Source organism: Podarcis muralis, chromosome 7, assembly GCF_964188315.1.
Source record: "Podarcis muralis chromosome 7, rPodMur119.hap1.1, whole genome shotgun sequence".
NCBI lineage: Eukaryota > Metazoa > Chordata > Lepidosauria > Squamata > Lacertidae > Podarcis > Podarcis muralis.
Window position 1 is genome coordinate 54,651,629 of NC_135661.1, and position 14,843 is coordinate 54,666,471.

At 43.0% G+C, this 14,843-nt stretch overlaps 1 protein-coding gene across 6 annotated transcripts in view; it reads right to left on the minus strand.

The window, feature by feature from the left end:
* Nucleotides 1-3,174: 3,174 nt before the first annotated feature.
* The window catches only part of WTIP (WT1 interacting protein), a 59,107-nt gene continuing 47,438 nt past the window's right edge, over nt 3,175-14,843 (minus strand). For 3 of the 6 annotated variants that reach the window (XM_028739367.2, XM_028739366.2, XM_028739369.2), the window contains 5 exons: nt 12,197-12,259; nt 11,485-11,615; nt 9,837-9,888; nt 8,464-8,532; nt 3,175-7,843 (listed from right to left, as the gene is read on the minus strand). In XM_028739367.2, coding sequence (XP_028595200.2) covers nt 7,691-7,843; nt 8,464-8,532; nt 9,837-9,888; nt 11,485-11,615; nt 12,197-12,259 — 468 coding nt within the window. In that variant the 3' untranslated portion in view covers nt 3,175-7,690. Of the gene's footprint in view, nt 7,844-8,463; nt 8,533-9,836; nt 9,889-11,466; nt 11,616-12,196; nt 12,260-14,843 lie in introns of those variants that run through there. The other 3 variants (XR_013393666.1, XR_003707825.2, XR_003707826.2) reach the window with 2 other exon arrangements.

The window sequence follows — 14,843 nt, forward strand, 5'->3', positions numbered from 1 at the left end:
TTGGAAGCAAGATGGAAGAAGTGCTCCAAGATGGCCCCTGTGGTCTTTATATGTAAATAGGTATGCTGACCTCTCAGGAGGAGGACAGAGGGAACATGCCCCACTATTTTCCCATGATCTCTCAGCAGCATTTGGTACCATTAACCATCGTATTCTACTGGAGTGGATGTTTTGGGTGAGTGACACTGTTTGCAATTGTTCCAGTCCTACTTTGATTGTTCTTTTCCGAGGGTTGTGCTTGGCGAGTTTTGTTCAGCCACCTGGAGCCTTCAATGTGGGGCTCCCTTTGAAGACGACAAACAGCATCAGGCACAGCAAGAACTCCGTGGTCAGATAGTTGATCAGGGAGGATGGTCCAAACACATAAGTCCAATTCAAAGTACTGGTATTCACTTGTAAAGCCTTATGCAGCTCAGAACCCCAATACCTCAGAAACTTGTGGAAGAGAAGAACAGAAGAAACAGGCAGCTAAAGAATGAGAAAGGGATAGTGAGAAAGAAGATGGTGGCAAAAACCTCCCAGGTCTCAAGAGTAGGAGTTTGATGGAATGCGCCACACAGTAAATAAGAGATCCAGCCATCTTATTCTTAATAGAAGCTTCTAGAACCATGTGCTTTACTGCTTCCTTAGGGACCTACATTTTTTTCCCTACAGCCAAGAAACTTCAGATCGCCGAGGCAGGGCTTAAAGCAAAAAGGTTATTAGAGTAAACTACCATATAATTAAGATAATTGTGAACAATAACATCATTTAAGAAGAAGGTGGGTTGGGTTACCACAGACGACTCATCATGCCGTCTGTCAATGCTGGAAAGAAAGAGAGACACACATTCAGCAGGCAAGTCCAGGCAGCAGCTCTCAATGCTGGGCAGCATGTGAGGCATAGAAGGTTGGGCACCAGATGCTGCCAGGTAAGATCAAACAACTTGCAAAAACAAATTTGTCACAGTGGGGCAGAAAGTATCAGCTCCTCAGGACTCTAATACAGTGGTACCTCGGGTTAAGTACTTAATTCGTTCCAGAGGTCCGTTCTTAACCTGAAACTGTTTATAACCTGAAGCACCACTTTAGCTAATGGGGCCTCCTGCTGCCGCCACGCCGCCGGAGCACAATTTCTGTTCTCATCCTGAAGCAAAGTTCTTAACCCGAGGTAGTATTTCTGGGTTAGGGGAGTCTGTAACCTGAAGCGTATGTAACCTGAAGCATATGTAACCCGAGGTACCACTGTACCACCTTCCCTATCTAAGGCCCTCAGTGTGATTTGGGCTGCAACATCCATCAACTTGGCAAATGCAGGGTTGGTGGTTCTGCTAAGAGATCCTAGTGGAGGAGATTCTGAAGGTGTTTGAGGACAGGGATTTGAAAAGTCACCGAACAAGACCACTTGTTACTGCTCTTACCTTGCCTTTCCACAGGGAAAGTCTCTCACAATCCTGTTAGGGTGCTCCTGTACGCTGGGTGTAGGTAACAGTAGATACCTGCGACACTGGATTCTGCAGGAAAGGAAATGAAATCAGGATATATTATTTTGAAGTGCAAACAAAAAGAACCTGATCTAAACTTTGCTTCAAATTCTAAAAAGGCAAGTGTCGCTGAAGTGAACCAGAAGCACTTGGGTTTGCCACAGCTGCTGTGCATTTCAAGACTTCTCACTGGATTGTGTCCTAAATCTTGCAGAATACCCCAGCCGGCATTGTAAGCAGCATTTAAATGTAATCTTTAACCTTACCTGCATCCTTTTTATCGGTCCAAAAATATCTGGAGCATCTATTTGTGAACCCTGGGCTGTTAACGGATCGTGTTGTTTGATTAGGAGACACTTCATTGTTCCTGAGTTTTTGCCAAAAGAAAAAGAAGGGGAAAAAGCACCTTTTGGGCCAATAAGTGTGAAGTCTTTGCTTGTTTAAGGCATCTCTAGGAGTTGTTTTTCCTGCTTCACATTCCTCCTTTTGCTCCTTGGCTACTTTTAAAAGCAGCTGAGCAATTGCTGCATTTCCAAACACAAAGAACAATAGCACTTCATGCACCGCAAAGGCCATTGGAGCAAATATTGATCAGGGGGCTTGAATGCCAGAAAAGCTTTTGCAGAAGGGGCACACCCAATATTGCTAGGAGAGAAAAAAAGATGAAAAGTCTAGCTGATCACCTGCTGATCTGGAGATTCCAGTCTCATATAAATGAGGGCGTCTTTTCTAAAGCCAGAAAAATAAATCCTCTTTCTTCACCACCTCTACATGACTAGCAATGATCTCATTTTCTCTCTCCCCCACCGATATTTGCAGAGGTGGGTCAAAATAATGCCACCCACAGAGATGCATCACTTTGATAATAAAGGTAAAAGGGAGGATTTAGGGATAAGCTGCTGCTGCTTTTAGTAGATTTTAAACCATGACTACCAGATTTTATTTTTTTTAAAGTCCCAGGTTTCCACAGAAGACTTTGATGTATGCAGGAAAGTCAAAGCAGTATAACTAGCTTAGCAGTTTAAGCTCTGAATCCGTTCAGATAATGAATTCTGGATTTAACTTTTATTTTATTTTTTTAAGAATACTTGATAGACTTCTGTCTTTAGGTGCATAACACCACACCTCAAAAATGGGCCTCGTTACAATTTTGTCTCCTGTGGGGTGAACCTCTCTTCTTCCCAACTTTCAAAAAGCAGTTGCCAGCAGTAAAATTGCTGATTCAATCATCCCAGGAAGGAAGCTGGAGAACTGAGATAAATAGTAGTAACAAGAGATGAAGCTGCAGATCTTTTTGACAAATTAAAAATTAACAAATCACCAGGTCCAGGTGGCATCTACCAGAAAGTTCTTAAAACAAGATGTGAAAATGCTGATCTTCTAACACAAATATAAAATTTCTCTCTAAGATCAGCTTACATAAGTGAGGACTGGAAAGTGGCCACTGTAATCCTTAAAAAAACCAAAAACCACTGGCACATTTAAAAGTGTACAAAGGACAGCTGTTGGAGGGGTGTGTGTGGATTTGTGGGCGAGAAAAGGCTTGTACCATCTTTTCTGCTTTCTGATGCAGCTTTGCCATTTATTTGCTTTTAAAAAAATAAAAGTTAAATGACAAAATAAAAAGGTGTTGGAGCAGCATGGCATGAAACACGCAGTTTGTTCCCATAACCAATCAATTCCTTCTAGGTAACACACTATAAAATCAGAAGTAACTACAAAATGTCTTTATTGAAAAAAAAAGCAGATTATAACATCTAAGGTTAAATGAAATTCTGACTTTTAATATTAAAATAACTTAGGACGATAGCAAGCAGCTTCTTTAGATAAATAAATCTACATTTCCCAACTTTAATTCTTCAACAATCAAGGAAACCAAATGACAAGACAAAAACCCGGCAAGTCAATCTATGTACTAACTAAAAGGCCGAAGGTTTTAGAATGATATATACAAACAAGGTTAAACTAACATATTTGCAGCATGTAAACTAGACACGATATACAAATTGGGCATTTAATATATTTCCTACAAAATAAAAATCAACATTGGTCCAAGTTCTTGGAAAAAAACTATATTCTTTTAAAGAAAATGAAAATAATTCTCAAGAAAAAAACTTAATTTAAGTCAAATTATATACTCTAGTTATGGCATTAGTTGCATGATGAATCACAAACTTTCCTCAGGGCATGAGAAAGCAGCTTTTGTGTGCCTTCTTCGAGCTTTGGTTTAAATTCTTGGACTTCTTGAAATTCTGAATTTCAGAATGTGCACCCCCTATTTTTAAGCAATTCTCTTTTCATTCAAATTCAAAACTACTTTGGTCTTTCCTTTGGAACCTTATAATTTTAAGGGATATGGTGGAACTTCCAAGTAGGCTGTTCTTTTGCATTTTCCAACAAGAGAGAAATGTGGAAGGCAAAATTCCTGCTTTTTTCATTAATGCAAAGACTAAGCAATGAAACTGAAAGTAGAAAGAATAGGAAAAATCACCAATAAATATTATGGCACAAATGAAAGAAGTGTTCCATCCCTGTTAAATAAGAATTCTCTCGAAGCAAACATAAAAAGCTGCCTCAAACTCTTTGTCCCTCTAATCCAGCCTTCTGGTGCCCTCCAGATGTTGGACCATAACTCCTATCTGAAGGGCACCAGGTTGGCAAAGGCTATTCTAGTTCAGTGTTGCTTCCTGACTGGCAGGAATTCTCCAGAGACACAGGGAGACACAGGCCTTTTGCATCACTTGCTACCTGTTCCTTTCAACTGGAGAAGTCTGGGACTGCCTGCACACTGAGCTATGCGCACCCCCCAAAAAAACAACTTGAAGGGAGTTTCTTTTTATACTTTCCAAGGAAAAGAGGTAAAACGTTTCACTCTAATTTCAGTGCACACCATTTCAGAGTCGCTGTGGGAAGCTTTCTGGATGCTTTCTTCTTAACAAAAAATAATTAAGGAAATCTAAACAAGCTCTGTTTTTCAAAACGGAAAGAAAAAAGTTGGCAAGACACAGCCCACTGAGCCGTGATCAAATTCCGCTTTCTGTGGAAAAACAGTTTATGGAAAATGACTGCATTCTGGACAGGGCAAACTTGGTCTTGCTAGAAATAAAAAGGTTCAGCATCTATACAACAATACGGAACTGCGTAAAAAAAAAAGACAAAAAAAAAGAGACCTGAAACATTTTTAACAAGTGAAATTAAATACTCCATTCCAACGGATGTCAGTTTAGAACAGTAAAAACAGTAGTGTATGTACATAGTGTGGATGTTGTGCTATTCACTGAAAATTAAGGCAGGAATATGAATTAAAAGGTTTGCCACTAATGGTCAAGGCACTGGGTAATACAAACTTCCCTGACTTGGCGGACTTCAGATGTTCTGGACTGCAACTCCCATTGTGGTTATAGGGTGGGAAGAGAGGAAGATAGTTAAACTTAAATGATGGAAGGAGGTTGGTTTTAGGTGGACTGGCCCCAATCCAGAGAATCACAGGAGAAAAGCATGCACAATGTTGAGCGTTCAGCAGGGATAACCAACACAAATGCTGTTGGACTACAATTCACACCAGCTCAGGTAAGTATGGCCAATGTTCAGGGATGATGAGAGTTGCAGTCCAACAGCATCTGAAGGTACTTCAATGGCTACCTCTGATGTTCTGAGAAACAAAGCATGCTGTACAAGGGATCCAAATACGACGAGCATCCATCACTCCAGGTTGTGGCATGTACTAGACTCCACACCCCATGAAACAAGCTGGGCCCACTGGATCAAGACTGTTGCTTCCAACACCAAGAGGGCCCAACATCCTGCATCAGTTCAAAAAGGTGGCATTTCTTCCTTGCTGGAGAGAGAACAGGAATATTTTTAATCCATTATATTTTATAATATAAAAAGGGGGCAATATCTCAAAACTGTTCCTTTGCCATTTATTTTCCCCCTGTATAACTCCAGCAAAACAGTTTGGCAACCTTCCATCACTGATGCCTTTTAGGTTTTGTGGGCTAGAACTTCCATCAACTCCAGCCAGAGCAGACGTGGTGTGTGAAGCCTGCTTTGAGGGGTTCGGTTTGGTTTGCTTTCAAAGTATAACACTGATGTTCTGTTGGCTGTTGTGGCTGACAGCTTGAAAACGAAAGGATCACATTCTTAGTTTTGCTGAAATTACTGGAGCATACAACAGTTCACAGCAGACAGAAATCTGGCCCCTGCATGTAAAACTTAAAACCAGTTAAAACATGCTTAAGGTCGATAAAGTCTTATGAGTCTACAGAGTTCTGGGTGTTTTGTAGGAGTTCAGGCAAAACAGGAAAATATGCACATTTCAAGGAACTCTTTGTGTTTGTTATTAAGTATCGTTTTTACTTCCACTTGGCTTCCAAGGACATCTCCAAGTAGGTCTGCACATCATAAAATTGTCTCTGGAGAGGCGATGGGTAAAGACTTTCAAGGTGGATTTGGTGAAAATGAAAATTTCAGCGTGCCACTGGCAAATCTATCAGTGACTCCCATCTTCTGCCACCCTGTTTTCCAGGGTGATTGGTTCTTGTTACTGAACTGTCCAAACAAGCTGCTCTTGCCAGACATTCTAGGCGATTACACGATGTTTAAATGGCCTTTATTAAATGTGGCATGACCCCCACTTCAGCCTGAAAAAACAGTCGGGTGGGAGGAGGGGAGAGATGCAGCAAATGCCCCTCAGGGCCTCCTTGGAAAACTGCTATGTGCTTGTCAAGGGCCACTTGTTTCCTAATAACCTGAAATCAGTTTGAAAATGCTGGGGATTCAATCATTAATAATTTGACCTCCAGAGTTGAGCTTCTCAAGAGGCAAGCTGTAAAAATCCAGCATGGAGCAAACCAAATTTAAAAGGACCTCTCTGGAAAAAGCATGTCTGCCACCTGCAACTGAAACCACACCATAAATCTGCTGCCCTTAAAAACACACACACACAACAAAGGCAACATATAATCTAGTACAATTGCAAAACAAGTAGAATTTTGCATAGTCAGGAGGACTGAAGTTATTAGCTGAAATTGGTGTAAAAGCCTAAGAGACTGACCAAAACAAAAACAATAAACACACACCAGAATTTGAGGACCTGGGAAGCCACCCCTAGTGGCTGTTTTATCTGCCACTGGTAAGCAGGCAGTGATGTCCAGAGTGCCAGGGCCAAGTCACTGTGAGGAAAGACATGTTAAAACAGGAGACTCTCATTCCTTGGTTGCCTCTTATTAGGCTCGAATGAGCATCACAAGGCAGGGCGGGAAAATCTCAGCTCTTAGGCAGCCTTTCAGGTTTCTGCATCCCATCACACCAGCCTTCCTCCCAGACGTTTTAGACTACAACTCCCATTAGTCCCTGCCAGCACACCAATAGTACTATTATAAGCAACTATGCCCATAACTATATAGCTGCCTGCCAGCTCAAGGAGGCTATGAGGTCTCAACCTGCCCTGCAGTCTTGGACTATGTTGTAACTGGATCCGGCCTGCATCCCTAAACTGGTAAAATAATGGGCACCAGAACTCCCACACAAGGGATCCCAAACATCTAAGAAACCCCCTGCAAAAATGCTTGTTGCATCGATGATTCCTCAGTGGGTTCAGTTCATATAATATTCTACAAAGAGCTTCTTCCACATCTCTCTTGTTGGCACTGTATGAAAGCACCATGGGCTAAGACAATGAATTTCTCCCCCACAGAACAACTTCTTTCTCTTAAGTCATGTTTAAATCTGACCATGACTAAAAAACAAAACAAAACCCCAATCCTCTCCTGCAACAACCACCCAGACCCTCATATTGTGAGGTCATTTCTCAAAATGCCTCAAGCCAAGATGCAATGAGACCCAGCATAAAAATGTAGCATTTATCCGCTTTCTCCTGCAGCACTGCTGCAAGCGGTTAAGATTCTTGCAGGGACCCAAACTACAATGGGACAAAACTATGACGAACAGACGGCCCTGCCTAGCATAGCACAGAAAACAACACTTCTCGCTGCACTTTTACAGTTACATCCACGTGGTGCATCATTTTTCAAGTACCCAGTGTCTTGGGAGGAATTATTTAGGCACACACTCTGAGAGGCGCACCTCTCTTTTCAGTCTCAGAAGCAATAAATAAACTTGGCTGCTTTGTCTCTTAAAAGAAGAACTGACAAGTCATCTGTGGAAATCTTCTCCCGCCAACAACGGCCTCCCTCCTGGTTGCAATTTGATGGGGCGCGAAACACCTCAGAGTTCTGTAATGTGCATTGGGTATCCAGGGGGAGGGTGGGGTGGCACTGTCATACTGAGGCGCCTGATGTGACAACCATGGCAAAGCAAGTGCCCCTCTAAAGGATAACAACGGCGGCCTTCTTCGTCATTGAGCTGGAGTCCACAGTCCTAAGAGGAACAAGAGTATGCACATGTTAGACAGCTGGGGAAAACTCCGAATGAAAAGAATCACATTTAGGCAGCCCTCACCAACCTGGTGGCCCTCCAGGTGTTTTGGACTACAGCTCCCAACAGCGCTTGCTGGCTTGTGGCATGGATACTTGAGAGGATGTCTTCTCCCACATCAACCATACACCAAGCTCTATCTCATACTCCCTTCTCCAGATTCTCCTGCCACCTAAAGGGTGGAAGCAGCGCACAGAGCCTTTTCAGTGGTGGCTCCCAGCTTCTGGAACTCTCTCCAGGGAAGCTCACCTGGCCCTATCTTAATGTTTAAGTGACTGGCAAAGCTGCCCATTTCGTTTCCTCAGCCTTTTATCCTTTGATGAATTTTTGCTGCTGCTTCCAGTGCTGCATTTTACTGCTGTAAAGTATTTTCCTGATATAGATTGCTGTTTAATTGTGTTTTAGGAGCGATTGTAAAGCACCCTGACATGTTTTCTAATCGAAATACTGTAAAAATAAAAATGGCGGGTGGGTAAGGCACAAGCGCCAAGTTGGAGAAGGCTGGCTTAGACCAAGGCCAAAGAGCCTGCCTTATTCAGCACCAGAGAAGCTCCAAGGTTTACCTCACAATGGTAACACTCCACATGGTAATCCCTGTCCATCGACACCACCCGGATGGTCTCCTCGGAACCCTGATTTGAGGAAGATAACAAGTAAGGTATGGCAGCATTCTATAATTTCCCCCTCAATGGAAATAGGCCCTCAGGGAATCCCCTCCCCATTTTTATTTTTTATTTTTGCAACTTAACAAGAAAATGTGTCTCTACTTCACCCACTCTTTGCTTCATTTGGGGAGGGGGTTTATGGAGGCTGGCTCTAGTGGAAGAAGAATTGTTCCATTTTATTCCATTCTTCTGTCGGGAAAGGATAATTCCTTGCAAAATACAGTGTACAACTTAAGACTGAGGTGCAGATTCCCCCCCACCCCCCCAGAATTAGAGCTTTGTTGGGGCACTCAAGAGGGAAGAAGGGAGGGGCCCATACACCTGCAGGTTGTAAAGAAAAAGGGACCTACAGCTACACACATTTGGACAGGAGCAAATACTAGAGTCCCGGGGTGAGTGGGGAGAGGAGCTATGTGCCATGCATATATTTTATCTGCTTGTCTAGGGAAAGGTTATCATACTGTTTCACAGTCTCACCTAAGAGAACCACCTAACAGTTTGTGCCCAGTACATTGCTGACTCTTTGCCCATGACCCAGGAGTGGCTTTTAGAGAAAAATGGAATGGACGTTGCTGTGGTTGACAGCTATCCAGGCGCACTTACTTAGGCTGCACACATCTACTGGTAGCCAGGAAAGCATGTCAGGACCTTGTAGTCAACACATTCGACATCACCAGCAATAAGCAATTCTGTTCAGCACATTGTATTCGTTTGCACAACCACGTAATAAACAAAAAGAAACTCAACGAATACTCTCTGGCTGTCAGTTGTAGCTGAGGGCTTTTTGCTTCAGACAATTTGATATGCTTATGGAGGTGAGTAGCTAAATCTCATGGAGGAAGAGGGCACATTTTTTGTTTAAAGAGCAGACCCCTGCCAAACAGTTCCAAAGTCAGCCTGAGTTGAGATGTGGTTAGAACATCAGGTCTGTAGACAATGTATTTTCTTTGCAGTCCAGAAGGGAACAGATCCGCCTTAAAAGCCTGTATAATCTCTGCCGTGAACAGGCACATGGATTTTACTAGAAACCTTGCTAACCTACCTTTGAGTGAGTCAGAGATAGGGATGTGGAAGAACCTGCATTTGAAACAACCACATGTCGCTTGCTTCAAAGTAGCCCTAGAATGATCTCATCATCTTCATTGTGTGTGTGCGAGCATCTTAATTCTATGTCAGCAAAGTTCAAACAACATTTTTAAAGTGTCGCCTTCTTAGTAAATTTAAGGAGGCATAGGAAAGGCTGCAAAGTATATGCAAATGGAATACCATACCTGTGCTGGTAAAATGGGCTGGTTACAGGAAGCACATTTTGGTGCAAAAACCCTAGTATGAAAAGAGAAAGTATGTCACACTCTTGTTTAATAAAGAAAGCAAAATAAATTTAAGAGAAGGGTGGGAGAATATGACAGCATTTTAACTACAGCTAAAGTTTGGGGTCCCTATAGCAGAAGTCTTGCTCAAGCAGTCTTCTCTTTCAGTTCAGCTCCAAAATAACCAGTTGAGGAGGCACCCTTTCCCTTATTAATAAATTCACAACGTATCATCGCTAAGAGCAAGCAGAATTTCTCAACCTGTAAGCAGGTGTTGGGCCCGCCAGATGTTGTTGAACTACAACTCCCATCAGCCCCTGCAAGCATGGCCAATGGGAAAGGAAGATGGAGGTTGTAGTTCAGTAACACCTGGAGGGTCAGAGGTTCCCCACACCTGTTTCAGGGCTGGCATTCTAAACTTTTATGAGGCACTGGTTCAATAGTTTAAACAGGCCTCCCACAACCAAGATTCTTTTGGCTACAACACCCATCAGCCCCAGCACTGTATGGCCATACTAGCTGGGGCTGATGAGAGTTACACTCTAAAACATCTGGAGGACCCCAACTTAGAGTAGGCTGGCTAGGAACGTAACAGACTGCTGGATCAGGCTGTTTTTGGAGTGGTCAACCAGGACCCAGCCACCAGTAGCCTTAACCTCCATTAATCAGTCCTCTTTTAAAAGCTATTCAAGTTTATGGCCATCACCGCATTTTGAGGGAATAGGGGTGGGATTTCATAATTTAACTATGTATTATATGAGGCAATGTTTCATTTTATGTGTCCCGAGTCTTCCAACACTCTGCTTCGTTGGGCATTCCCACAAGTTCTAGTGTTGTGAGAGAGGGAGAAAAACTTTTCTCTAACCACTTTCTCTACACCACACATAATATATATACACCTCTAGCATGCCTTCTCTTACGTGCCTTTTCTCTAAACTAAAAAGCCCCAAATATTTTAATTAACACACACACACCTCTGGTTTGGAAGGGGTAAACTTGGCTCACCTGGTGTTTGGCAGTTTCCCCCAAACCACACAAAACCTGCCCCGCAACTGACACTGCATGTGTTCTTTCTGAGCAGAGACTGAAAGGAGATTGTACAGAGCCCCCCAGGGAACCCCAACTTTGGAGGTCTGATACATCAAGCCCTTCAACGACCACTGATGCTTTGCCTCCTCTTTGGCACTGTAAAAAAGCCCTTTAAAACTGGAGCAGCCAGATGCTATTGGACTACAACTCCCATCATCCCTGACCACTGGGCCATGGTGTCTGTGGTGGATGGGCACTGTAGTCTAATAACATCTGGAGGGTATCATGTTGGCTCTCCCTAATTTAAAAGGGTGCACTCAAGGCTCAGGACACCTCCTTGTTTAATGCCAGCCTGGCATTCAAGAGCATTTGCTGGAATGTGCAAAATTATTGCAAGGCCTTCTTTCCCTTCGCCCCATTTACTCCCTGGTATTTGAATTTGATTTAACACTGGATGATGCTTTCTTCTTGGTGCCGTTTTGCAATACCTGAAAGCAACAACCAGCCCTTCCTCATCTCATGCACAGTCCGTCCCCCCTCTTCCTCGTCCCCCCCAACATACAAGGTTCTGCGTTCTCACGTGTGATAGTCTTTCACACAGTAAATATTGTTCTCCACATCTACAGTGAACGGGACGCCATCTAGACATTCATTGCAGACCACACAGCGGAAACAGCCAGGATGGTAGGACTTCCCCAAGGCCTGCAAAATCTGGAAAAGAAACAAAGACAGCCCCAAAATCAATTCTCAGCCCCTTGGAGGTATATTACCTACACAACAGCTACTACGAAATGGGTTGGCATTTGGGGGAAGAGCAGCAACACAGTGGTGAAACATCTGCTTAGCATGCATAAGATCCTAGGTTCAGTCCCTGACATTACCAGTTAGAGCTGGTGGTGTTCCCTGTCTAACTAAGTCACTGCCAGCCAGTGTTGGCAATACTGAGTTAGACCAATGGTCTGATTCAGTATAAAGGCAGCTTGCTGTGTTGTTCCCCTGCTTTCATTGAGCTCTTCACAGTGACCCCATGGTCTCTTTCCTAGTCAGTTACTGCAAGCTAAGACTCCATCACTTAATATGTGAAGTCTCTCCTCTCACCGCCTCCGCAAAAATCCCAACAACATGAAGGCACCTTACTCTATCTTGAAGTATTGTTGGCATTTCAGAAAGGAAAGGAAACTTCTTAAGTTGTGTGTACATGTTTGGGTGGAGGGGAAGTAAAAGAGGGGAATAGAAACCACCACCACCACCCCGCCTAATATATTGCACATTTTAGAAGCCTCTCCTCTTACCATTTCCATTATGAGGTGTCCACAAATGAAGCACTTGTCTGCAGTTTGCTGAAAACCTGAATACTGTTCAAGAAAGAAAGGGAGAGAAAAGGAAAGATGGTTACTTGCTTCCTTCCTCTCTCTTGCTTGTTTTGTTTTACCTCCCAAAGCTTCCCACTCCAACAATAAGGTAAACTGGCCAAATCTTGAAGGGCAACTGCCAATCTGGAAACATGGATGCAAAAGAAGAAGAAGAGGAGTCTGGATTTGATATCCCGCTTTATCACTACCTGAAGGAGTCTCAAAGCGGCTAACATTCTCCTTTCCCTTCCTCCCCCACAACAAACACTCTGTGAGATGTGTGGGGCTGAGAGACTTCAAAGAAGCGTGACTAGCCCAAGGTCACCCAGCAGCTGCATGTGGAGGAGCGGAGTCGCGAACCCGGTTCACCAGATTACGAGCCTACTGCTCTTAACCACTACACCACACTGGCTCTAAACACTCTAAAGCCCCCTAAACACTCATCTTCAGGGGGAGAATAATTATTCTGAGATTCTGCAAGCTGAAACTGACCCTTAATGCAGAATTATGATATTGAAAAAGCAAGTTTTTGTTGCTCAGGGGGTTTCTTTGAAAACACACAGGAGGTAAATCCAAAGGTAGCTGATATAGCTTGGAAATGAAGAAGAGATGGGCAGCAACACTTTTACAGTAACAGATTATACATAATAAATACATTGTACGCAAAAAGAAGAAGGATAGACTGACAGTAACATATAATGAACTAATAAAACTGAGCATCCTTGAGTTAAGTTCAGCAGAGTAAAATGGTGGTGGTGAAACAAAAACAGTGGCTGGTCTAACTGTACCTAATAACTGTTTATGGTTGCATCCTTGCCATGGCCGTTGTTCCAGGGCAGATTTCACAATCAGATTATCATTAGATGATAGATAGATAGATAGATAGATAGATAGATAGATAGATAGATAGATATAGATAGACAGATAATAGTTGTAACTGTATTTTCTCAAAACTTTTTGAGAAAAAGGAATGAGAAAGATTTTAAAAAGAGACAAACAGCCCAACAAGAAGCTTGCAGGAGATACAGAACATTTGGCCAAGGAATTAGCTTGCTGATGTCTCTGACAACTTACAGTTAGCATCTTGGAGGAGGAAGAGGAAGAGTATCAGGTCCCTGGTATTTTTCTTTTTATTAAAAAAAACCTCCCCTCCCTATGTCACTTGATAATGTTTCCAGCTAACGGAAAGAGGGTGGGATTAACCATTTTTGCTTTTGCTCATATCCCACAATTTTACAATAGCAAGTACCAGGTATGTTGAGTGGCAGGTGGAAAAGCCTGATCCCTCTTGCCACACAGCGCAGGAAGGCCTTAAGGTGCAGAAGAAAACAGGGGCCCCTTCCCTTCCCTTGAACACTCTCCCTCTCTTTGGAAGGCTTGTCCGGCATCATCAGGCTCCTTTCCAGACTGCCTGGAACCCCAAACAGGAGTACTTCCCATATGGGGAGAGGTTATGTTTTGTTGCAATTGAAATGGTGGAGTTTAGTTGCAGAAAATGAGAGAGGCTAGTTAAAGACGAGAGATCACGTTTTCTCAGCCTCCCTCAAAATGTAAACATACATTTGTAAGCAGAGTGTGCCAGACAAGTGCTTTGAACACCAAAATGACCGACCCACCACAACCTCTGTGAAATTCCAGCCAGCTAATCTTTAAACACTTATTTGCTAGGGGATGGACTTTACCTCACCTTCCTTCAGTCCAATGTAAATATAATGCCACACGACTGCCCTCTTCTCCCATGCAAAAGGGGTGCTCCAGTATTGGCACAGCACTACCCTTTCAACAATGCACTGGTCTGACTTAAGCCACTGCTTAGTTCAGCATTTGATTATTCGAACCAATTTGGGACTATTGCAGGGATCACTTCTGTGGGGTGTGGGTGTTGAAGTGTATCCTGTAGATAAGACATGGAACACAGTACAAGGGCAGGAAAAGAGGTGAACTTGTCTAGACCACATCAAATGGCCTTGAAAGCATGGTGGAGGCAGGGGTGTGAGGCCAAGCGTCCAGTCAGTGTGCATACAGAGGTGTGTGGGTATAGGTGCTTGCATGCACACACTAACACATACAAAAATGCAGGAGGTGAATGCAAAAGAAGAGCAGCTACTTTAAAATAAACTACAACAAGCTGGATTTCAATAAACAAATTCACTTAAAGCCACCACAAATCTTTTAAAAATTGCAGCAAATCAAAATTGCTTTTGACCTAAAGCTGATTTTGGATCCAAGATTCTACAAGGGTTTTCAAGGGAATAATTATTCCTTATTATCCATTTTTATTCTTTATTACTCTGTTGCTTCTCTGCACTGTATTCTGTGCCATTTTGTTTTTTTGCACACGCTGCACCAGGCTAAACATGCCCAACGCCCTCACCTATTCCTGAAACCAAGACTTATGAGGAATGGTTGAAGGAGTTGGATATGTTCAGCCTGGAAAAGAGGAATCTGAGAGGAGATATTCCAGCCATCTTCAAATATCTAAATGGCTGTCATATGGAAGATCAAGCAAGGTTGTTTTCTCCTGCTCTGGAGGCTAGAACCCAAACCAATGACAAGAAAGGAGATTCTGAATAAACATCAGGAAGAA